The sequence below is a fragment of the Ranitomeya variabilis genome, chromosome 3 (assembly GCF_051348905.1).
Source record: "Ranitomeya variabilis isolate aRanVar5 chromosome 3, aRanVar5.hap1, whole genome shotgun sequence".
Lineage (NCBI taxonomy): Eukaryota > Metazoa > Chordata > Amphibia > Anura > Dendrobatidae > Ranitomeya > Ranitomeya variabilis.
This window is the reverse complement of record NC_135234.1, coordinates 722,963,299-722,987,186: the sequence shown is the minus strand read 5'-3', so window position 1 is coordinate 722,987,186 and position 23,888 is coordinate 722,963,299. Positions and strand designations below refer to the sequence as shown.

The window sequence follows — 23,888 nt, the reverse complement described above, 5'->3', positions numbered from 1 at the left end:
ACAGATAGAAACACACAGAGAAACAAGGAGAGACACACAGCCAGAGAAATACAGAAACACACACAGACTGAGAAACACAGCCAGAGACACAGATACACGAACATAGACCCAGCCAGAGAAACTCATACAGCCAGAGACACCTAGACCCACAGCCAGAGACACTCAGACACACACGCTCAGACAAAGACATACACACAGACACACAGATACTTTACTTTAATCCAAGGATACGTTTATGCCAATCTGGGGTCATTTTGGCTGCTATTTTGCCCTCCTGGCTCTTCCTTATCCTTCCTGTGTATATTTTTGCTGCACTGAGTTGTTCTGTTGCCCCATTTCAGACTCTGACCTTTGCACATCTACCTATTTTTTGTCTGTAATATTATGTTTTATGTGAACATGAAGGCTCATCCTGTACAAGATACCTGTGATCGTTCAGATGTCTGAAATTGTTGAAACATAATTTTCTGTAAACAGTAAAACAAATAGTTTTCAAAGTGGTTACATTTTCTAGTTTAGGAAAATATTTCCAGGAACCTTGGCTCAATGGCCTACCCGCATTTTCCCTGGTGCCTCTTCCCACCAAGAATATAATTAACAATTTGCCAAAAGGCAACAAATCCCTTAACTAAAGATCTAAAAATTAACTTTTATTATTACCTACTAAAGGAAACAAAACCATTATGCATAAGAACACCCTCGTCATATATTTTTGATACTGGTTTGTGGCTATTATACTAATATCTGTGTCTTACTAACACAATGTAATAAGCACTGTGATTGGTTTATAATTGGCACTACATGATTGGTTGACCCCCTGTGACATCAGACCCTAGGTTTTAAAAGGTCCAGCAACCTCTTTTTGGCTCAGTCCCCTGATGGCGCCAGTGGTACCGGTGAAACATGTTGGGGAGGCTTAGAGCAGCTTTTAATAGCACAGGTCCGTGAACTCGTATTGGGGCAATAGATGTGGTATATAGGTAGCAGCCGCACCTTGATCCACATGCCTGAATGAAATGATATAAATATATAGGTCGGACTATTCGTACTATATAGAAGACAGAAGTTTACTCAATTATTAGCACGCTAGTGTCCACTAAGTGAAACGGACTTGTGCAATTTTTAATGGATTTGTTTCCTTTTGGCAAATTGTTAATTATATTTGTTACCCTACTCTGACCATGGACATCAATTTGTGTGTTAATGTCTTCCCATCAGAAGGCTCAGTGTGACATCATTATTGTGGTGTGACATACACAGGCTTACTGATCAGGAGATTATGAGTAGGCTTTATATAGGCACGGCTTCAGAGATTTGGGCATTTTTATTTAGTGCTAATTTTTATGTTCTTTTACAAAGGGGAGTGGCTCACAGGATGCCCCCTTGATAAAGCATATACAAAATAGCACCAACTAAAAATGTACACATACAGGGAACCATTTGACATATTGGAAGAAAACAAAAAGTGAAATAAGCTGAGGAGCAGAGGGAATAAAATAAGTGCAAACATATTAGGAATATACAACAGCTGCTGGCATATGCTATAGAGGGACTGTGTTGAGCAGTCTGAGTTTGTTAATTATGTACTGTGTGATCTATTTGGTTTGTTTGTGTCAGTTCTCGTCTGGTAATGTTGTGATTATGAAAATTGAGGTTGCATTATACAGTTACTTGCAAAAGAATTCACCCCCCCCCCCCCCTCGGCTTTTTACCTATATTGCTATATTACAACCTGTGTATAAATATTTTTGTAATCCGATTTGTGTGTGATGCCTCAGCACTAAATTCTCTAAGTTGGTGAAGTAAGAAAAATATAGGCATAAATTAAATTTATAGGATCAAATAACTATAAATTGGCATGTGCATATGTATTCACCCTTTCTGTGAAAGAAGCCCCTAAAAATTTCTGGTGCAACCAGTTCCCTTCATAAATCACATGCTTAGTGAAAGGAAGTCCACCTGTGTGCAATCTAAAGGTACCTTCACACGAAGCGACGCTGCAGCGATAGCGACAACGATGTCGATCGCTGCAGCGTCGCTGTTTGGTCGCTGGAGAGCTGTCACACAGACCGCTCTCCAGCGATCAACTATGCCGAGGTCCCCTGGTAACCAGGGTAAACATCGGGTAACTAAGCGCAGGGCCGCGCTTAGTAACCCGATGTTTACCCTGGTTACCAGCGTAAAATCTAAAAAAAACAAACAGCACATACTTACATTCACGTCCCCCTGCGTCCACTTCCTGACTGACTGAGCGCCGTACAGTGAGAGCAGAGCGGTGACGTCACCGCTGTGCTGCTTTCACTTTCACTTTGCGGCGCTGAGTCAGAGGAGGAAGCAGACTGCAGGGGACGCAATGTGAGTATGTGCTGTTTGTTTTTTTTACATTTTACGCTAGTAACCAGGGTAAACATCGGGTAACTAAGCGCGGCCCTGCGCTTAGTAACCCGATGTTTACCCTGGTTACCAGTGTAAAATATCGCTGGTATCGTTGCTTTTGCTTTCAAACACAACGATACACAGCGATCGGACGACCAAATAAAGTTCTGGACTTTATTCAGCGACCAGCGACATCACAGCAGGATCCTGATCGCTGCTGCGTGTCAAACGAAACGATATCGCTAGCGAGGACGCTGCAACGTCACGGATTGCTAGCGATATCGTTATAATGTCGTTTCGTGTGAAGGTACCTTTAGTGTCACAAATCTGTCAGTATATACACTTTACCTTTTCTGAAAGGCCACAGAGGTTGCAACACCATTAACAAGAGTCATCACTGACCAAACACCATGAAGACCAAGGAGAACTCCGAACAAGTCAGGGACAAAGTTGTTGAGAACAACAAGTCAGGGTTGGGTTATTAAAAAAAAATCCTAATCTCTGATGTTTCCCTGGAGCACCATCAAATCCATTATCATCAAATGGAAAGAATATGGTACCACAACAAACCTGCCAAGAGAGGGCCGCCACCAAAACTCTCAGCCCGGGCAATAAGAGCATTAATGAGAGAGGCAGCACAGAGACCAAAGGTCCTGAAGGAACTGCAAAGTTCCCAAGCAGAGACTAGGGTATCTATCCATATGACCACAATAAGGCCGGAGACACACTGGTGCGAGATACGGCCGAGTCTCGCTGGTTAAAAGCAAGCTGTGGCACCGGCACTCCGGAGCGGAGCGTGCGGCTCCATGTATTGCTATGCAGCTGCACGCTCCACTCCAGAGTGCAGGTGCCACAGCTTGCTTTTAACCAGGGAGACTCGGCCGTATCTCGCACCAGTGTGACTCCGGCCTAAGGCATACACTCCTTAGAGGTGGCCTTTATGGAAGAGCGGGCAGAAAAAAGCCTTTACTTACACACAAAAATTGTAAAGCTTGTTTTGAGTTTCCCAAAAGACATATGGGAGAGTCCCCAAATGTATGGAGGAAGGTGCTGTGGTCAGATGAGACTAAAATTGAAGTTTTTGGCCACCAAGCTGAATACTATGTCTGGCGCCAAACCAACACAGCTCATCACCACAAGAGCACCATACCCACAGTGAAACATAATGGTGGCAGCATCATGCTATGGGGATGTTTTTTTCAGCAACAAGGACAGAGAAAATGGTCCCGGGGGGAAGATGGATGATGCAAAATACAGGGATATTCTTGGGCAAAACCTCTTTTAGTCGGTCAGTGATTTGAGACTGGGACGGAGGTTCAGCTTCCAACAATACAATGACTCAAGTGTTGCTTTAGCAGTGTGCTTTGAGTGGTTTAAGGGAAAATGTGTAAATGTTTCGGAGTGGCCTAGTCAAAGCCCAGACCTTAATCCAACTGAGAATCTGTGGTCAGACATGGAGATTGCTGTTCAGCAGAAGAAACCATCAAACTCGAAGGAGCTGGAGCAGTTTTGCCTTGAGGAATCGACAAAAATGCTAGTGGCAAGATGTGGAAAGCTCAGAGATTTATTCAAAGTGACTAGCAGCTGTAATTGCCGCAAAAGGAGGCTCTACAAAGTACTGACTTTAGGGAGGTGAATACATATGCACATGCCAATTTTTCGTTATTTCATCCTATAAATTTCATTTATGCCTATATTTTTCTCACTTCACTTTACTAATGTAGATGCTGATGCATCACACACAAATCGGATTACAACAATATTTATATACACATTTTAATGTAATAAAATAGGTAAAAAGACAAGGGGATGAATACTTTCACAAGCCACTGTGTCCCAAGAAAAACAGTTTGTTCTCCCATAATGTTCAAATGCTAATAATTCTGCTGACAGAAAGTTGAAATCTGCAACATAAAATACCTACATTTGCTAGACTGTTTTCATCTGCTATTTTGCCCTCCTGGAAAAAGATGTTTGGGGCACTGTGAGGGCATCACACATTGTGTGTGGGGGCATATTTGTGGGCAATATACTCTGATAGGGGTATCATAATCGGTGAGAACACTAAGGGGCTTCAATAGGAGCAAAATGACTGTGTAGTGCTGCAATACATGCTCCTTTCCCTGTCTTTAAAAGTTGGAAGGTATGTCCTTCTGTGATTGCACCCAGGGCTGGCACTAGAAATTTTGGGGCCCCATACTGGCAAAATTTTCGGGGCCCCCTTGAGACTCCACCCAGGCTCCACCCCAGCCCCACCTCCACGCTTCACCCCTCGAACTGTCCACAGTCCCACCGCTCTCTCTTGGAAAAACTCCACTTCTCACCTATCACACATGTTTTGGCCAAAAGATTTTTTAAGCGGCCACCATAACACGGTAGACACTTTTGGCCGGTCCCTACTCTACTGTGACCTATTAAATATTTGTTAAAATATGCAATACAATTTAGGTATATTTTTATTTATTTTTCCATTTTTAAAATTACCAATAATATCACATACAAGGAACAAATACCACAACACCATGACCAGACCACATATTACCACCAGTGACAGAATAATATCACATACAAGGAACAAATACCACAACACCATGACCAGACACCATATTACCACCACATAGTGACCAAATAGCACATACAAGGGACAAATACCGCAACACCATGTCCAGACCACATATTACCACCACATAGTGACTGAATACTACAATACTGATCAGTAATAAAAAAAAAAACACAATACTATCACCATCAGTGCCATTATACACAAGAGATCTGTACTTAGTATGCAGTGTCTGTGTACAGGTAATACAGTGATCACTGGTGACATTATACAGAGGACCTCTGTATATAGTATACAGTGTATAGTGTCAGTGTACAGGTAACACACTGACTCACCAGTGACGTCTCTAGGTGAAGTCCTTCATCTTTCATCCAGCACAGATCGCCATCACTTATTCCAGCCAGGACTCGTTTCTGCAGGAAATAACACAGTTATCTCAAGCCCAGCTTGCAGAACACATTACTTAATTTTTTCCAACTTCTACATTACACCACATGAAGAAAAAGAGGCAACATAGTGTCACTCTACACAGTAACAGGACTGCCCCCCATTTAAAACAGTATACTCAAAAAATAAAATAAATACATCATTGCAGTAATAATATCCCTTAATTAGCCCCTATGGTAACAATATTCGCCATCCTGACCCCCGTGTGTCTCATTCCTGGCGTCAGCCATATGTTCTCCCATCCTGCCCTCATGAGTATCCATTCTGCCCCATATGATCTCCCCATCCTGCCCCATCTGTCTCCATCGCACCCATCTTGCCCCATGATCCAATCATGCCCCGTATCTCCATTATGCCCCCTATGTCTCCAGCATTCTGCCCCCAATGTGTCTCCAGCATTCTGCCCCAGTGTCTCCAGCATTCTGCCCTAGTGTCTCCAGCATTCTGCCCCATATGATCTCCCCATCCTGCCCCATCTGTCTCCATCGTATCCATCCTGCCCCATGATCCAATCATGCCCCATATCTCCATTATGCCCTATATGTCTCCAGTATTCTGCCCCCAAAGTGTCCAGCATTCTGCCCCCAATGTGTCCAGCATTCTGCCCCAGTGTCTCCAGCATTCTGCCCCCAGTGTGTCCAGCATTCTGCCCCCAGTGTCTCGACCATTCTGCCCCAGTGTGTCCAGCATTCTGCCCCAGTGTGTCCAGCATTGTGCCCCAGTGTGTCCAGCATTATGCCCCCAGTGTGTCCAGCATTGTGCCCCCAGTGTGTCCAGCATCTCTGCCCCCAGTGTGTCCAGCATTGTGCCCCAGTGTGTCCAGCATTCTGCCCCAGTGTGTCCAGCATTGTGCCCCCAGTGTCTCCAGCATTGTGCCCCCAGTGTCTCCAGCATTGTGCCCCCAGTGTCTCCAGCATTGTGCCTCCCGTGTGTCCAGCATTGTGTCCCAGTGTGTCCAGCATTCTGCCTCCAGTGTCTCCAGCATAGTGCCCCAGTGTCTCTAGCATTCTGCCCCAGGGCCCCCCGGATCGCCGCTCTCAATAATAATTAAAAAAAAGTTCTTACCTGGCCGCGCTTCTGCGGCGAAGCTCCCTTCACTAAGCTGAAGCGCGCACTCGCCGGTGACTGACAATCACGTCAGACGCCGGCAACGTGCGCGCTGCGGCTGAAGTCAGCTGCCAGCCTCCGATTGGCTGGCGGCTGTTAACTATTGACGTGCGGGCACGGGCCCGCACATCAATAGCTTTGCTGCCGCAGCGCCGCTAAGGGCCCGGTTTAGCCTGCCAGTAAGGGCCCGGTGAGCAGATGAGACGGGCCCCCTCTGCCCACCGGGCCCCATTCAGGGCAGTAATGTCCTGATGGCGGCCCTGATTGCACCTATGCACTGTGAGCCCAACACATTTTTTTAATTTGAAAGGGGGGCTCAATTAGGACATTTGCTTTTGTATTGCATGATTTATTAAGTATTAATGCAAATCATTTGATTAATTAATGTCAATGTGCTATGGCTTTATGTTATTACATCACTATATCTTTATAAACTGTTTAAATGATGAAATATTGATATACACTGTCATGCCGAGTCACTTCTCATGGGAAAACAGTGAGGAGGGTACGTCAAGGACAAAGGGATAAGACAAACAACATAAAAAAAAAGAGAAGAGTCTTTGTCATCTTGGAACAGCAACCTGAGAGTTAAAAAATCCTAGGGAGAAGTTTCTTGGATACACAAGGTCTTAAAGGGAACCTGTCATCATGTTTTACCAATATAAAGTATTGGCAAAACCTTTAGCGCCTATTTACAGTATTCTAGGAAGATGATTGAGTTTCCAACCCCCTCTGCATAGCTTCAAAAACATCTGTTATAAATTTCCCTATACAGTGCGGTCCAGTCCGATGGGTGTCTCTTGTCTTGATCTGATGCCTCCGCTCTGGTCACAATTATTATTATTATTATTATTATTTATTGTTATAGCGCCATTTATTCCATGGCGCTTTACATGTGAGGAGGGGTATACATAATAAAAACAAGTACAATAATCTTAAACAATACAAGTCATAACTGGTACAGTAGGAGAGAGGACCCTGCCCGCGAAGGCTCACAATCTACAAGGGATGGGTGAGGATACAGTAGATGAGGATAGAGCTGGTCATGCAGCGGTTTGGTCGATAGGTGGTTACAATTGCCAACCTCCTGTCCTACGTCATCCACTCAGTGTCCCCAGTCGTGTTCTCGTGCAGGTGTACTTAGCTCTGCTGAGGATAGAGCAAAAGAACAAAGTACTTTAATGCACACGCGTCAGCTTTACTTCTAGGTCATCGGTGCTCCTTGGCCTTTCCCGACACATGTGCATTACAGTACTTTGATCTGCCCTGCTGAGCGGCAGTGAAAAGTGCGCCTGTGCAGGTGCATGATGGGACACTCTGTGGTGTGGATGATGTAGGACGCGACATCCACATGAAGCAAGGAAGGAGGACGGCGGTTGCGACCAGAGAGGAGGTGCCAGATCAAGACCAGAGATGCCCATCAGACAGGATCATGCCATATGGAGTCATTATAAAGGATATTTTGGGGGCTATCCTTAGGGACTAATATACAACTTCCTAGAATACTGTAAAACAAGCAGTAAAGGCGGTGGCAGGACTTTATATTGGGAAAACCCGATGACAGGTTGCATTTAATCAAGTCAAGAAAATATAATTGGGAGTTTTATCTATATGGTTTCATGCAGCTTACATGCACACCGGCAATGTTCTAAATAAAAAAAATGAGGATGAGAACTCCTGCCTGTGCTAGAGGTGTGGGCTCTGGCCTATTACACCACAAATTCCCTTCAGAGCTCACTGATTGGCTGTTGAGGTGACATCAGCGCCACGGCCAATGCTAGAGCACCAGAAGCAGCGTCAGAGGCTCACCGGTGGACCTGGGGAAGATGAGTTCAATGCGGTTTGTTATGTTTTCGCAAATTGTAGCTGGGCCGAACATCACCTAAAAGGAAACAACCCCTATAATGAATGCGAACAAGTCCTTTTCCACAGTACGCTCACCCGATAGTGATCCATTCAATGTATACACAGCATATACAGTACACTGTTTGATTTCACTTCTGAATATTGAACTTAAAGGGTTTTCTTTCAACATAATAAATGGATAAAACAACAAAAGAGCTTGTAAAAAACAAACAACTTTGCAATTTACTTGTTATAAACCCTCTCTGTTCTCAACAACAGATTATGTTTGGTTTAGCTGTGTACTGCTCCTTGCCTATCAGCAGTGGCCGGACTACTAGGCATGGAGCGAAGTGTTTACAAGTTCTTTGCTAGAGGGCTTGTAAGTCCTGCTCTGAAGGTGGAAGGATCCAATGGATCCAGCGAGCTTCAGCGTCCCTCCAATGATGCAGAGGCAAAGTTGCACAGTTGGGGCCTAGAGCCAGACTATGAAGATGATCTAACCTGTCAAGCAACCTTGAGTGTACCGTACCACCCACCCTTCCACCAACAAGCAGGAGACACGGGAGTGATACGCTCCTTAACAATTATGTTGAGACAACCCCCTTTAATTTACTCAAAAACTCTAGAAATTTGTTAAACTCAGCTTCAGCCCATACGTAGATGACCATGGCTCACTCAGCTGTACACGGAGGTAGACATGGGAACACTGTCTCATTAAGTTTTTCACAGGTTTAGGTACATACAGCATAAACCATGATAAAGTAAAAATAAACACGGCCCTTTGGGCAAAACAGGAAATCAAAACAAAGTGGTATATCACAGTCCATACTTCTGCGGGGATCTGCCCACTCAGGGTTAGCAAAACACACATGGTTCAGTTTATCACCAACACGAGCACCTACAGGACAAATCGGGACAGGAAACCTGGAACTACTAATTATTAAAAAAAACACCCCGCCAAGCTGGTAGATTTGATAGGGGCACGGTGCTGTTGCCCATTGCATTGCAAAGTTCATATCTGACATACAAACATATATTGTGCATATTAGAGCCCCCTTTACGGATGCTTGGGCCACTGGCTGCCCTCTTGTTTATAAAGTGGGATAGAGGAGAACGGGCTGATCCCGGGGGGATCCAACCACTGGGACCTCTGAGGCCCCATCCATAAATGGGGAAGAGCGATAGTTCGGGTGCATGGCTGCCGCTCAATTCATTGTTAATAGCACTGCTAGAGAAAGCAAAGTACATCGCTAGATTTTCTCTGACTATAGACCATGCTCCCAGCAGTCAGACAGTAAGTTATCCCCTATTCTGTGCATAAGGCATTCCTTGATTTCTGGGAATAAACCTTTACTTAAACTTCCATTTACATTAATCCGGCTTACGTAAATTATATTGTACATCCAGACCCTGGTGATTTTTTTTTAGATCTATCTTCTAAGAAATTGTTTCGTATGCTTACATTTTGGCATTTCCAATTTGATGCAAATATTAAATACGAAAATGAATGGATTTAAGCATGAATATTAATAAAGTAAAATAATAATATACATGTGAAGATGACAAATAAAAGTAATAGATGCAATGTATTTCACATTACCATACGTCTCTTCTTCTTATGTTTAACAAGTTCCAGGTTATCGGGGGAAGCTACATTTGCTGAATATACAGATTCATCCGGTACAGATACCTGTGATTGTCCAGGCTTAAGAGTCTGTAAACAAGAGCAAAAAATATCTAGCCATTTTAGAAACCATATTTTTTTTAGTTTAGGAAAATATTTCCAGAAAGCCTGGCTCAGTGGCCACTTCAGTAATCCATGGCCACCAGACCAAAGCCCTGCAAACGTTCTTCTACCTGTGTCATCTTTGACACCTCTTCCAATTAGTCGGTCCAGAAAGCCAAGCCTACTAATCAGGAGATTATGGGTATGCCACAAGTAGTTCACTGGGCTCTAGTCCAGTGGTCATGGACCACCAACGTGTCTACTGGACTAAGGTCCTGCAAATCCTTTTGCTCAACTATTATTCTATTGTCTAAGACAAATGCAAAGCGTTCATATAGCTGGGAATACTATTTTATTTATAACCTAGTAGTACATAACTGCCAACTTTTTAAGAAAAGAGGAATAAATTGTGTGATGCGCGTAGCATAGCCACCACCCAATCCACCAATTCTTTCTCCTCTGGTAGGAGGAGATGTCAGAGGGGCAGTGGCAGTGAGGGACATTCAGCAGACGCCTGAGGCTGCAGACCCAAATCTAGGACTGTCTGCTGTATCCAGGACTATTAGGCCGGGATCACACACAGCAAGATACGGCCGAGTCTCGCAGGTTAAAACCAAGCTCTGGCACTGGCACTCCAGAGCGGAGCGTGCGGCCACATAGCAATACATGGAGCTGCACGCTCCGCTCCGGAGTGCCGGTGCCAGAGCTTGTTTTTAACCTGCGAGACTCGGCCGTATCTCGCTGTAGTGTGACTCCGACCTTGGGACTAGAGATGAGAGGATTGATTCATGGGACTACGCTCCAGCGTCCAGATCAGTATTACCTGGTGGCTCGACGGGAGGCAGCAAATCTCTTACCTTCTGATGTCCTCATCGCAGCTATTGATTAACCAGAGCTGGCGGGATGTCATTTGTTTGTCCTACTCATCTCTAGTTGGGACCTATGGATTTATTTTTTGTTCCATCAATCACAGTTGAAGCCGCCAGAACGTTCTCATCTTTATGTAGCTTCACTATATGAGATCTGGCTTTTTGGAGTCTGTAAAGCAGTGTTCACACATTGCATAAATTCTATGTTTTTTTGTTTTCTGCAGGATCCACACCAAAATACTCAATAACAGTCTTCTCTGATTATTGAACTTTAGCTGTATTTGTATGCGTTTTCCCCCTTATATGATGCGTCTCTGGTGCAGAGGTGAAGCTGTGTTTTTAATGTGTTTTTTTTAAATTACAGAAAAGTTTTGATTCTGCTCAACATAGAAGGCTCCCGAGAAAAAAACATTACCAAAACTGCCCAGTTCAGTCACGTTTTTAGATGCACGGGGAAGGGGCGAAGCAGAATTTCTGTGCAAAAAAGCAGCAGAAAATACGCAGTATTTACCCTACATATGAACACGGACTAAATGTCTAAGGCTAGGTTCGCATTGCGTTAATGGGTTAACGCTAATGGACTGCGTTGCACGGTGAAATTGTCGCAATTAACGCCGTGAAACGGGTCCGTTAGCGCACCCATTGACAGCAATGTGATTTGTCTCTGTAGCGCATCGCTAGCGCATGCCACTTTCGGCACGCGCTAGCGATGTGCCGTTCTTTTGTGACGGACCTCGGACGCTCAGATGGATTACTTCGTGGGACGTGATCTGACATCAGAAGGTATGTATCTTGTGCGTTAATTATTTTGCCAAGCGAGGGCCTGCAAATGGATTGCGAGAACAATAAATTATTACAACAACCGCTGTGTTTATTTCATTAAAATCCTTTTTAATCATGTGTGTGTGTGTTTTTTAACCCTTTCCTACAATTGGATTAATAATGGATAGGTGACATAATTGACGCCTCTCCATTATTAATCTGGCTTAATGTCACCTTACAATAGCAAGGTGACATTAACCCTTCATTACCCCATATCCCACCGCTACAGGGAGTGGGAAGAGAGTGGCCAAGTGCCAGAATAGGCGCATCTTCCAGATGTGCCTTTTCTGGGGTGGCTGGGGGCAGATGTTTTTAGCCACGGGGGGGCCAATAACCATGGACCCTCTCTAGGCTATTAATATCTGCCCTCAGTCACTGGCTTTACCACTCTGGCGGAGAAAATTGCGCGGGAGCCCACGCCAATTTTTTCCGCCATTTAACCCTTTATTTTAGCAGCTACAGTGCACAAATTTTGCACATACACACTACTAACATTAGTAGTGTGGAATATGCAAAAAAAATGGGGATATGAGATGGTTTACTGTATGTAAACCATGTCTCATATCATGTCGGGTTTAGGCAGGAGAAATGAAAAGCCGGCAATTGAATTACCGACTTTTCACTAACACCGCTGCGTATTTCTCGCAAGTCACACTGCTGGTCCGTGTGGAATCCGTATTTTTCTCGCCCCCATAGACTTTCATTGGCGTATTATTTGCGCAATACGCTGACAAACGCAGCATGCCGTAGAAAGCCGTATAATACTGAACCGTAATATACGGCTAATAGGAGCAGCCCCATTGAGAATAATTGTGCCGTATGTTATGCGAGTTTTACGGACGTAGTTTCTGCGCTCTTACGTCCGTAAAACTCGCCAGTGTGACGCCGGCCTTATACACAATGTATCTCTATGTCTCTGACTACAGATCAAGTAGAAAAAAATTCTCCCAGTGACAACACCAGAGCCTATGGTTCAGTAGCCTTAGCTACTGCCTGCAATTATTGAGGTTGTCAGTTCAAGTCCCCGGAAGACTCACAAAAAAAGAAAAAATTACATTTTTGTAACGGATTTTCATAAATTTTAATAGTATTAAAGAAACAAAAAAAAAAATCTGACATTTTCTTTGCCTATAGAATACAAATACATAGAAATACACCATTATATACAACTTATCTCTATGTATAAAATAGAATAATCTGCTTCCGGTTTCACTGACTGCAATACAGCTCAAGATTACCAAATTCTCCTCTGCCCATTATTCTGGGCTGTGGTTCATTGCTGGAGCTGCTGCCTTCAAACATGAGAGCGTCACTTTGCGTCTTGAGAAAAGCAGATCACAAGACAAGAAGGGAATAACTGAATTTAATTTATGCCCTGAGCAGAGATATGCGACCCTGAGCTACGGGAGACGTCGGAGAATGGTGCAAATTTGAAGCCCGGGACAATGCTGCTGAATGTGGGGCGTTTGGAGCTATGGTACTATACAGTGAGATGTAATCCTTAAAAAAGTCTTGTTAACGGGTTGAAACAAATGGCAAGTTTTTGTTTCACTATTGAAAGACACACCCGTCAAAGCTGCCTCCTCACCGCATTGTTTTCTTGTATTGCCTTTGTCTAGATTTAAGTGTTCAGGGCATTGAGAAAGCACTAGTTATAGCATAAACTATTATGTTTGCTGATGATATCCTACTCTTACTTATGTAAAGGTGGAGAATATGGCGTAACACCCCTCTGAAGACCCCTGTTGTTTTAATGTGTGCAAAATGTACTGTATTGCATGTTTTTTTTTCTTCCTGGAAGCAGCAGCTCCTGTTAGTCAGTGGCGACAAGTGTGAGGAGGTGGACCAATTGTCAGGTTTCTCATCCTGAAGATATCAATAAGTTTAATGTAAATGTGTGAAATATGGTTTCTTGTGGTAATTGTTAATTTCCCTGTGGGCTGCAGTACTGACCAGCAGACACAAGATGTCACTGTTCTCCTTTTCACGCTTGCATAGAGTGCAGGTGAAAGGTTATGTCTACCCAGCAACAGACAGCAAAGACAGTGTGGAGTCAACTGTAAGGCTGGTTTCACACTTGCGTTTTTGTCTGCATGCGTTTTTTTAAAGAAACGCATGTGTGAAAAACGCATGTAAACGCGGTAAAACGCATGCGTTTTTTAGACGCATGCGTTTTTATAGAAAAACACAAGAAAACACAAGAAAAAACAAGAAAACCCTACCCCTACCCCTAACCCTAAACGTGACTGAAATACGTGGCACTGAAATACGTGCAACTGAAATACGTGGTACTTAAATACGTGGCACTTAAATACGTGGCACGTGGCACTTAAATATGTGGCATGTGGCACTTAAATACGTGGCACGTGGCACTTAAATATGTGGCACGTGGCACTTAAATATGTGCCACGTGGCACTTAAATACGTGGCGCGTGGCACGTGGCACTTTAATACGTGGCACGTGGCACTTAAATATGTGGCACTTAAATACGTGGCATACGTGGCACTGAAATACGTGATATGTGGCACTTAAATACGTGGCAATATGACTGTCAGAAAATGTTCATTAAACGGTTAGGGGTGAGGTTAGGGGTAGAGTTAGGGTTAGGGTTTGGATCCCTTTATCACCTTGATGGTGGTGGGTGGCTTTTCAGTGTGTTTTCTGTTTTTTTTCTATAAAAACGCATGCGTTTTTAGCGCAAACAAACGCATGTGCTTAAAAATGCATGCGTTTACATAGACAGCAATGCATTTTTTTGCCACGAAAAAACGCATGCGTTTTTTTCGCGGCAAAAAAACGCGCAAGAAAATACTGCAGGTAGCATTTTTGAAAATGAACGCATGCAGACAAAAAACGCATGCGTTTGAAAACGCGACCAAACGCATGTGCAAAAAAACGCATGCGTTTTCAATGTTAAATATAGGAAAAAAAACGCATGCGTTTTTTGTGCAAAAAACGCTGCAGACAAAAACGCAAGTGTGAAACCAGCCTAAGGCTGGTCCATAGTGGGGAGGAGACTTGGGAATCTCTTGGTAGTGTGAAGTTGAAAAAATTAGTGAAGGAAGAGAAGAGGGGAGAGTGTGGAGAGATCTTGATAGGATGATAATTAGTGTGGAGCTGGAAGGCGCAAAGCAGCAACAATCAGAAAGGAACTTTAGAGGCGACTGGGATCCAGTTCAGCAGGCACATCGGTGAAACCCATTAGTGGGAGAATGAAAGTAAGGTGCGAGTTCAGTGTTGACCAGACATGGGATGCCCTGTAGAGAAAGGTCTTGTCCAGCTGAGGACATGGTAGAGGGATGCAGCTCTAAGAGAGGCCCTCATTAATGGATCACAAAATGCTGTTTAGGTGCAGGGTTCACAGTGTAACATATCGACCTGCGTGTCCCTGCATCGGGAACATGAAGGTTTATCTGACTTGCTCGGCTTGTCTACCGTCCACATGTAAGAATCCACCTCTGCATGAGACAGAAGAAGTTGTAAAGTGTACTGTACTAGTGTACTGTACTTGTGTACAGTGGTCACAGCAAAACACATTGACCCGTGTGGCCTTGTACCAGGAAGATAAAATTGACCAATTTGTCCTGTTGTTCTTGAGCAACATTCACCACAAGTATTGTGCCACTGCCCATAACCACTAAGTATTATATTATGCCTCTGTATTATGGAGATTAAAATAGCAAGCTTTATTCCTGCTATCCTCTGTACAAACATGTTATCGTCAGAAAAAAAGGACTCAATTTTTGCAAACTTGTCTGGTTTCTTCACTGAGTTTAAAGTGGTCCGATGCCGCACAATTTGCGGCAGGACTGAACCTGAAGATATCCGCAATAGCAACACAAACCTGTGTAAGGTGTTTAGATGTCTTCGGGTTTCCCCCTTACACTTAAGATAACTCAATGCTTAATTAACCCTTTTAATTGGAAAGATGGCATCCCATGTGCAAATAGGGTCACATTATATTGTCACTGCCTTAAAGGTGGACTGGGTTTCATAACTTCGCTAAACACTATCAGGTGGCATAACTGGCCTAACTACCTCTATACCACGCATCCTTTGAGCCCCTCTCCTTCTTAACTTGAAAGCCCCAGAATGTCATCCATTAAATACCCTACTATGGTTCCCTCCTACCCAATGTAAACACATTTTAAATTCCATAATGTCCTACTACCTTAAAATTTGGGACTGTGAAATATTTCCTCTGATCTCATATCTCCTTTTTTATTTCTAGAACCTCTTTAGGGTAATCACCAATTTCCCCTAGGCACTAAGTCCCTTGTAGTGTTCCACAAATCGATCACAGCAGGAATCACCAAGCTTCATCAGCAATAATAATCCCTCTTCCACTTTTCAGAGAAAAATTTAATCTTCCTCCCAAAGAAATATTCAGATACTTTTAACTCAAGCACTTCATTACTTTTCTAATGCAACCCCACGATACTGTTTCACCCCATGTGAACTGAGATGTTGTATAAACCCTCATGTATCAGGCAATATTTCAGTCCTCTATACCCATCTAAGTCATACCCCTCACAGACGCCACCTCATCTATACCTCTCGCTGGGAAGCCAATATTGGCTCCACACTCTCTAATGAAGACTGGACCCAAATTTGGTCCTCTACCATGAGTTGTCTAGTTAACACCTTGAAGCTAAAGACTAATTACAAAGTAATGAGGAGTTGTTCCTTGTCTCTAACTAGAGGAACCAAAGCCATTCCTAACTATTCCTCCTAATGCTTTAGAGGATTGCAATCTACAGGTGAAATGCACGATATATAGTCGTTTGGTGCCAAAGTACACAGACTATGAATTAAAGCAAAAAAAATAGTGCTCACCGTACTTTAAATTAATACGAGGAGGAAAGGAAGAGGAGGAAAATAAAGGAGGATAGGCACCTCACATTCCATACTGTATGACTACGGGTGCAGGAGATGCCAGAAACGTGTCAAGAGTGGTGACTTACCATCACCATGTGGAACCTTATGGATATAAATAAAGCTTGAAGATTTTATTCCGATCTGCCTATCCTCCTTTATTTTCCTGTAGATTAAAGGAGGGGTCTTAAACACGCGCCCCGCGGGCCACATGTGGCCCCTGAGGCTGCATCATGTAGTCCGCAGGCCAGTGATTATCATGGCCTTGTCCACGGGACTCACGATGCCAGTGTTTCGTTTCAGCTGAAAGAGCCAGAGCAGTAATATGCATTAGGAAATTTTCCCCAGTATGTCAAATGGAGCCTTCGTCAACTTTCGCCATTTACTAGATCATACTATTATGGCAATGTTTTGGATATGACATTGCCACTTTATTATGATTCTATATGCACTTTAGTACTTATTTCCTTCACTGTAAATCCCATGAAATATAAGTATTTGATCACTTGATGATTTTGTAAGTTTGCCCACTGACAATGACATGAACAGTCTATAATATAAGGGGAGGTTAATTTTAACATTGAGAGATAGAATATCAAAAATAAAATCCAGAAAATCACATTGTATAAATTATATAAATTAGCATTTTGCAGTGAGAAATATGTATTTGATCCCCTACCAACCATTAAGAGTTCTGGCTCCTACAGACCAGTTAGACGCTCCTAATCAACTCATTACCTATATCAAAGACAGCTCTGTTGCATAGTCACCTTTATAAAAGACTACTGACCACAGACTCAATTAATCAGTCAGACTCTAACCTCTACAACATGGGCAAGACCAAAGAGCTTTATAAGGATGTCAGGGACAAGATCATACACAAGATCATGCACAAAGCTGGAATGGGCTACAAAACCATAAGTAGGACGCTGGGTGAGAAGGAGACAAGTGTTGGTGCAATGTAAGAAAATGGAAGAAATACAAAATAACTGTCAATCGACATCTATCTGGGGCTCAATGCAAAATCTCACCTCGTGGGGTATCCTTGATCATGAGGAAGCTATTGCAAGACAATGGGGAGACAAAGAGCGCAATAGGGTCTTATCCACGTTACACAGAGGAGAATATACACCAAATTTGCTCACCTGGTTAGGATGAGATTAGAGCATATAGATGGCAGCTGCTGTAGATCCACAGTCTTCACCGACCAGACAAAATAATGTTTTCGCCGACCAGAGAAAATAATGTCTTCAAAGGGAGATTTGTAGTTAAAATTTTGCGCTGCCGCTAAGATGAATTTCAGGAGAGTATAGTTGATTCACAGTGGTTTTATTCAACGCGTTTCAGGGGTCTCATGCCTTCTTCATCAGGAAATACCAGGTGATATTTCCTGATGAAGGGGGCATGAGACCCCTGAAACGCGTTGAATAAAACCACTGTGGATCAACTATACTCTCCTGAAATTCATCTTAGCGGCAGCGCAGAATTTTAACTACAAATCTCCCTTTGAAGACATGATCATGAGGAAGGTGAGCGATCAGCCTAAAACTACACGGGGGGAACTTGTTAATGATCTCAAGGCAGCTGGGATCACAGTCACCAAGAAAACCATTGGTAACACATTAAGCCATAAAGATTTAAACTCCTGCAAAGCCCGCTAGGTCCCCCTGCTCAAGAAGGCACATGTGCAGGCCCATCTGAAGTTTGCCAATGAACACCTGGAAGATTCTGTGAGTGACTGGGAGAAGGTGCGGTGGTCAGATGAGACAAAAAATGAGCTCTTTGGCATTAACTCAACTCGCCGTGTTTAGAGGAAGAGAAATGCTGCCTATGACCCAAAGAACACCGCCCCCACTGTCAAGCATGGATGTGGAAACATTATATTTTGGGGGTGATTCTCTGCTAAGGGCACAGGACTATTTCCCCGCATCAATGGGAGAATGGATGGAGCCATGTACCGTAAAACCCTGAGTGATAACCTCCTTCCCTCCACCAGGACATTAAAAATGGGTCGTGGCTGGGTCTTTCAGCATTACAGTGACAAAGCATACAGCCAAGGCAACAAAATAGTGGCTCAAACAGAAGCACAGTAAGGTCATGGCGTGGCCTAGCCAGTCTCCAGACCTTAATCCCATAGATAACTTATGGAGAGAGTTGAAGCTCCGAGTTGCCAAGCGACAGCCTCAAAATCTTAATGATTTAGAGATGATCTGCAAAGAGGAGTGGACCAAAACTCCTCCTGACATGTGCGCAAACTTCATCATCAACTACAAAAAAACATCTGACTGCTGTGCTTGCCAACAAGTATTAAGTCTTGTTTGCCAGAGGGATCAAATACTTATTTATCACTGCAAAATGCAAAAAAATTTATATAATTTATATAATGAGATTTTCTGGATTTTATTTTTGATATTCTATCTTTCAATGTTAAAATTAACCTACCCTTTAAATTATAGACTGTTCATGCCTTTGTCAGTGGGAAAACTTACAAATTCAGGAAGAGATCAAATAATTATTTCCTTCACTGTAAATTTACACGGTATATATACAAGACCACTGCTCCTCCCCCATAACCATCCTCCCCACCATCACTGAAGGAGAGCTCACTCAACTCCTCTCCAAATCACAACTCACCACTTGTGCACTTGATCCTATCCCATCCCACCTCCTCCCCAATCTCACCACCAGGCAGCGTATCACAGCCCTAATCCATCTTTTCAACCCCTTCTGGTTTCAAACATGGCACGATCACACCTATCCTAAAGAAGCCATCATTCGACCGGACATCTATATCCAGCTATTGCCCCATATTGCTGCTTCCATCCGCTTCCAAACTCCTGAAACTGCATGTCCATGCTGAACTTTCTTCTCTTCACTCATCTAACTAACTCGTTGACAACCTACAATCTAGTTCTGTCCCCACCATTCCACCGAAACTGCCATGACCAAAATTACTTACGACTTACTTACTGTCACAGAAACAAACAATTCTATATACTCCTTCTTTTAGATCTGTCCTCTGCCTTCGACAGACTCTGCTGTCCAAAATCCCTGCGTAGCTATCAGCTATATCCTTCTCCTTACGCTTCCCAAAGCTCAATGTGGACAAAACTGAACTCACCATCTTTCCTCCTTCTCACCCAACTCCCCTAACTGATCTATGACAATAAATAATATCACACTTTCCTTTGTACAGCAAGTCCACTGCATCGGAACCTCGACTCTGCCGTGTCCTGCCACCTCCAAAAGTTAGTGCATGCCCTTATCATCTCCTGCCTCGACTACTGCAATATCCCCCTCTCTCCTAACAGTCGCACCTCTCCTGTCAGTCTTTAAAGGGGTATCCCCATCTCTAAGATCCTATCACAATATGTAGTAGGTGTAATAATAATAGTAGCAAATATGTCCAATTAGAAATGTAGTATAGTTTTTCAGATTCACTATGTCTCACTCCTCATGTGCAGGCATTGCAAGATCTTAGGTATCCATGGTTACGACCATTAGCAACCAGCTAATATTAGTGGTTGTAACGATGAATACCTAAGGTCCGACAATGCCTGCACAAGAAGAAAGAGACATAGCGAACCAGAAAAAATATACTACATTTCTAATTGGAGGTAGTTGTTAATATTATTATTACACCTACTATATATTGAGATAGGATCTTGGACATAGGAATTCCCCTTTAGGAGTAGCGAGGCAAATCCATCTCTCGCCTTGAAACTCCTCCGCTTCTCCCATCTGCAAATCCCTTCATTGGCTCCCCATTCCCCAACATATCCAGTTCAAACTATTAACATTGGCCTACAAAGCTGTCCATAATCTGTCTCCTCCATATAACTCAGAACTAATCTCCAGTTACCTTTCAACACGTAATTTCCGGTCTTCTCAAGACCTTCTTTTCTCCTCCATACTTATACATTCCTCACCCAATTGCCTCCAAGATTTCTCCTGACCATCCCCCATCCTCTGGAAATCTGTGCCCCAACATGTCCAATTATATCTGCCAGATGCAGAAACCTCAGACGGAACATGAAAAAGAAAGCTTAGAGCCTGCAATAACCCAGCTGCCAGCTCATTACAACCTGCAATAACCCCCTGCCACCTCACCATCATCACAGCTGCCTCAACCCCCCAACCTACTGCATCTTTTCCCTTTATCCGGTAGACTGTAAGCCCACAAGGGCAGGGCCCTCTTCCCCTCTGTACCAGTCTGACATTGTTAGTTTACTCATTGTAATTTATATTTGTGTTTTGTATGTAACTCCTTCTTATGTACAGCACCATAAACATCAATTGGTCTCTAAAAATAAATAATAATAGTATATGCCTTTTGGTGTTGCACGCTTTTGCACTTTATGTGGTACTGCGGACAAGTGTTATATTATTAGATATTGGTGTATATTAACCATTTCAGATCCCCATAATCCTAATTTAGGGATTTTTATCCTGGTTTGGTGGGACTACATGGATTATGATGTGGACCCTTCTTGTTTCACAATGTTTATAAGATTTATTTGTGCTGTTTCAAATAAAGGGCACATCATGTATGACAGCCTTGGATAAAACAATAATCGGGTTGTCCCCTTCAAACAATTTTTGCCCCAGCTGCAAGTCTGCTAAAACGTAACATGCCACACTGTATTCAGCTTCTCTGGGTTCACCAACGAGTCTCCACCCCTGATCTCAGCGTCAGGCATTGACTTCCCATCAACAGCAAGGCAGCCGAACAGTCAGGGCTGAGCTCAATGATTGGCTGCAGTGCTGTCGACGTGACATCAGCACTACAGCCAATGCCAGACACCAGGAGCAGCAGCGAAGAGCAGACTCACAAGTGGCCCCATGGGAGGTGAGTACAGCGTGGTTTGATATGTATAACAAATTGACAAAAACCAGCACTGTCAATCAGTGAAGGGTGAAGGTGCCACACAAGCAGAATGATTGGGGAAAAAGATAGATTTTTGGGAACATAAATCACAGATTTTGACAATAGAGGTGTGATTCTTTTCAGGACAAGCTCCCCTACATACTGATGGGCTCACGGTAGTTCACAACACTTTTTGGTACTCTCCTTTTAACCCCTTCCCGACCCATGACGCCTATGTGGCGTCATGGAATGATCGCGTCCCTGCAGATCGGGTGAAGGGGTTAACTCCTATTTTACCCGATCTGCAGGGAGAGGGGGAGTGGTACTTCAGCCCAGGGGGGGTGGCTTCACCCCCCCGTGGCTACGATCGCTCTGATTGGCTGTTGAAAGTGAAACTGCCAATCAGAGCGATTTGTAATATTTCACCTAAAAAACTGGTGAAATATTACAATCCAGCCATGGCCGATGCTGCAATACCATCGGCCATGGCTGGAAAACCTGAAGTGACCCCCCCCCACCCCACCGATCGCCCCCCCAGTGCTCCGTTATGGGGTCCGGTCCCCTCCGTCCTGTGCTCCGCTCCCCCGTCCTCCTGCCCGCTCCCCCCCTGCTCCTATGTCACCCCCCGGTGCTCCGACGCCCCCCCCGTGCCCCGATCTCCCCCCCCTTATACTTACCGAGGCTCCCGGTGTCGGTCCGTCTCCTCGCTGGGCGCCGCCATCTTCCAAAATGGCGGGCGCATGCTCAGTGCGCCCGCCGAATCTGCCGGCCTGCAGATTCGTTATAAGTACATTTTGATCGCTGTGGTAGGTTCTATCACAGCGATCAAAATAAAAAAATTATAAATAAACCCCCCCCCTTTATCACCCCCATAGGTAGGGACAATAATAAAATAAAGAAAATATTTTTTTTTTCTTTTTCCACTAGGGTTAGGGTTAGAACTAGGGTTAGAACTAGGGGTAGGGTTACGGGTAGGGTTAGGGTTAAGGGTAGGGTTATGGCATGTGCACACAGAGCGGATCGGCCGCGGATCCGCAGCGGATCGGCCACGGATCCGCAGCGGATTGGCCGCGGATCCGCAGCGGATCGGCAGCGGATTGGCCGCGGATCCGCAGCGGATTGGCAGCGGATTGGCCGCGGATCCGCAGCGGATTGGCCGCTGCGAATTCGAAGCAGTTTTCCATCAGGTTTACAGTACCATGTACACCTAAGGAAAACCAAATCCGCTGTGCCCATGGTGCGGAAAATTCCGTGCAGAAACGCTGCATTGTATTTTCCGCAGCATGTCAATTCTTTGTGCGGATTCCGCAGCGTTTTACACCTGTTCCTCAATAGGAATCCGCAGGTGAAATCCGCACAAAAAAACACTGGAAATCTGCTGTAAATCCGCAGGCAAAACGCAGTGCCTTTTACCTGCAGATTTTTCAAAAATCGTGCGGAAAAATCTCACACGAATCCGCAACGTGGGCACATAGCCTTAGGGTTAGGGTTGGAATTAGGGTTAGGGTTGGAATTAGGGCTAGGGTTTGAAATAGGGTTAAGATTAGGCTTGTGGTTAGGGTTACGGATAGGGTTAGGGGTGTGTTGGGGTTACAGTTGTGGTTAGGGTTGGGATTAGGGTTACGGTTGGGATTAGGGTTAGGATTAGGGTTGGAATTAGGGTTACGGTAGTGTTGCGGTTAGGGTTGTGGTTAGGGGTGTGTTGGGGTTAGGGTTGTGATTAGGGTTATGGCTACAGTTGGGATTAGGATTAGGGGTGTGTTGGGGTTAGTGTTGAAGTTAGAATTGAGGGGTTTCCACTGTTTAGGCACATCAGGGGTCTCCAAACGCAACATGGCGCCACCATTGATTCCAGCCAATCTTGCGTTCAAAAAGTCAAATGGTGCTCCCGCCCTTCCAAGCCCCGACGTGCGCCCAAACAGTGGTTTACCCCCACATTTGGGGTACCAGCGTACTCAGGACAAACTGGGCAACAACTATTGGGGTCCAATTTCTCCTGTTACCCTTGCAAAAATAAAAAATTACTTGCTAAAACATAATTTTTGAGGAAAGAACAATTATTTTTTATTTTCACGGCTCTGCGTTATAAACTTCTGTGAAGCACTTGGGGGTTGAAAGTGCTCACCACACATCTAGATAAGTTCCTTCGGGGGTCTAGTTTCCAAAATGGGGTCACTTGTGGGGGGTTTCTACTGTTTAGGCATATCAGGGGCTCTGCAAACGTAACATGATGCCCGCAGACCATTCCATCAAAGTCTGCATTCCAAAACGTCACTACTTCCCTTCCGAGCCCCGGCATGTGCCCAAACAGTGGTTTACCCCCACATATGGGGTATCAGCGTACTCAGGAGAAACTGGACAACAACTTTTGGGGTCCAATTTCTCCTGTTACT

At 44.1% G+C, this 23,888-nt stretch overlaps 1 protein-coding gene across 11 annotated transcripts in view; it reads right to left on the bottom strand.

Annotated features, from left to right (window-relative positions):
- Window positions 1-23,888, bottom strand: part of PARP4 (poly(ADP-ribose) polymerase family member 4) — a 318,181-nt gene that overhangs the window by 129,145 nt on the left and 165,148 nt on the right. For 7 of the 11 annotated variants that reach the window (XM_077298347.1, XM_077298349.1, XM_077298352.1 and 4 more), the window contains 2 exons: window positions 9,936-10,049; window positions 5,272-5,349 (listed from right to left, as the gene is read on the bottom strand). In XM_077298347.1, coding sequence (XP_077154462.1) covers window positions 5,272-5,349; window positions 9,936-10,049 — 192 coding nt within the window. The remainder of the gene's footprint in view (window positions 1-5,271; window positions 5,350-9,935; window positions 10,050-23,888) is intronic. The other 4 variants (XM_077298351.1, XM_077298357.1, XM_077298358.1 and 1 more) reach the window with 1 other exon arrangement.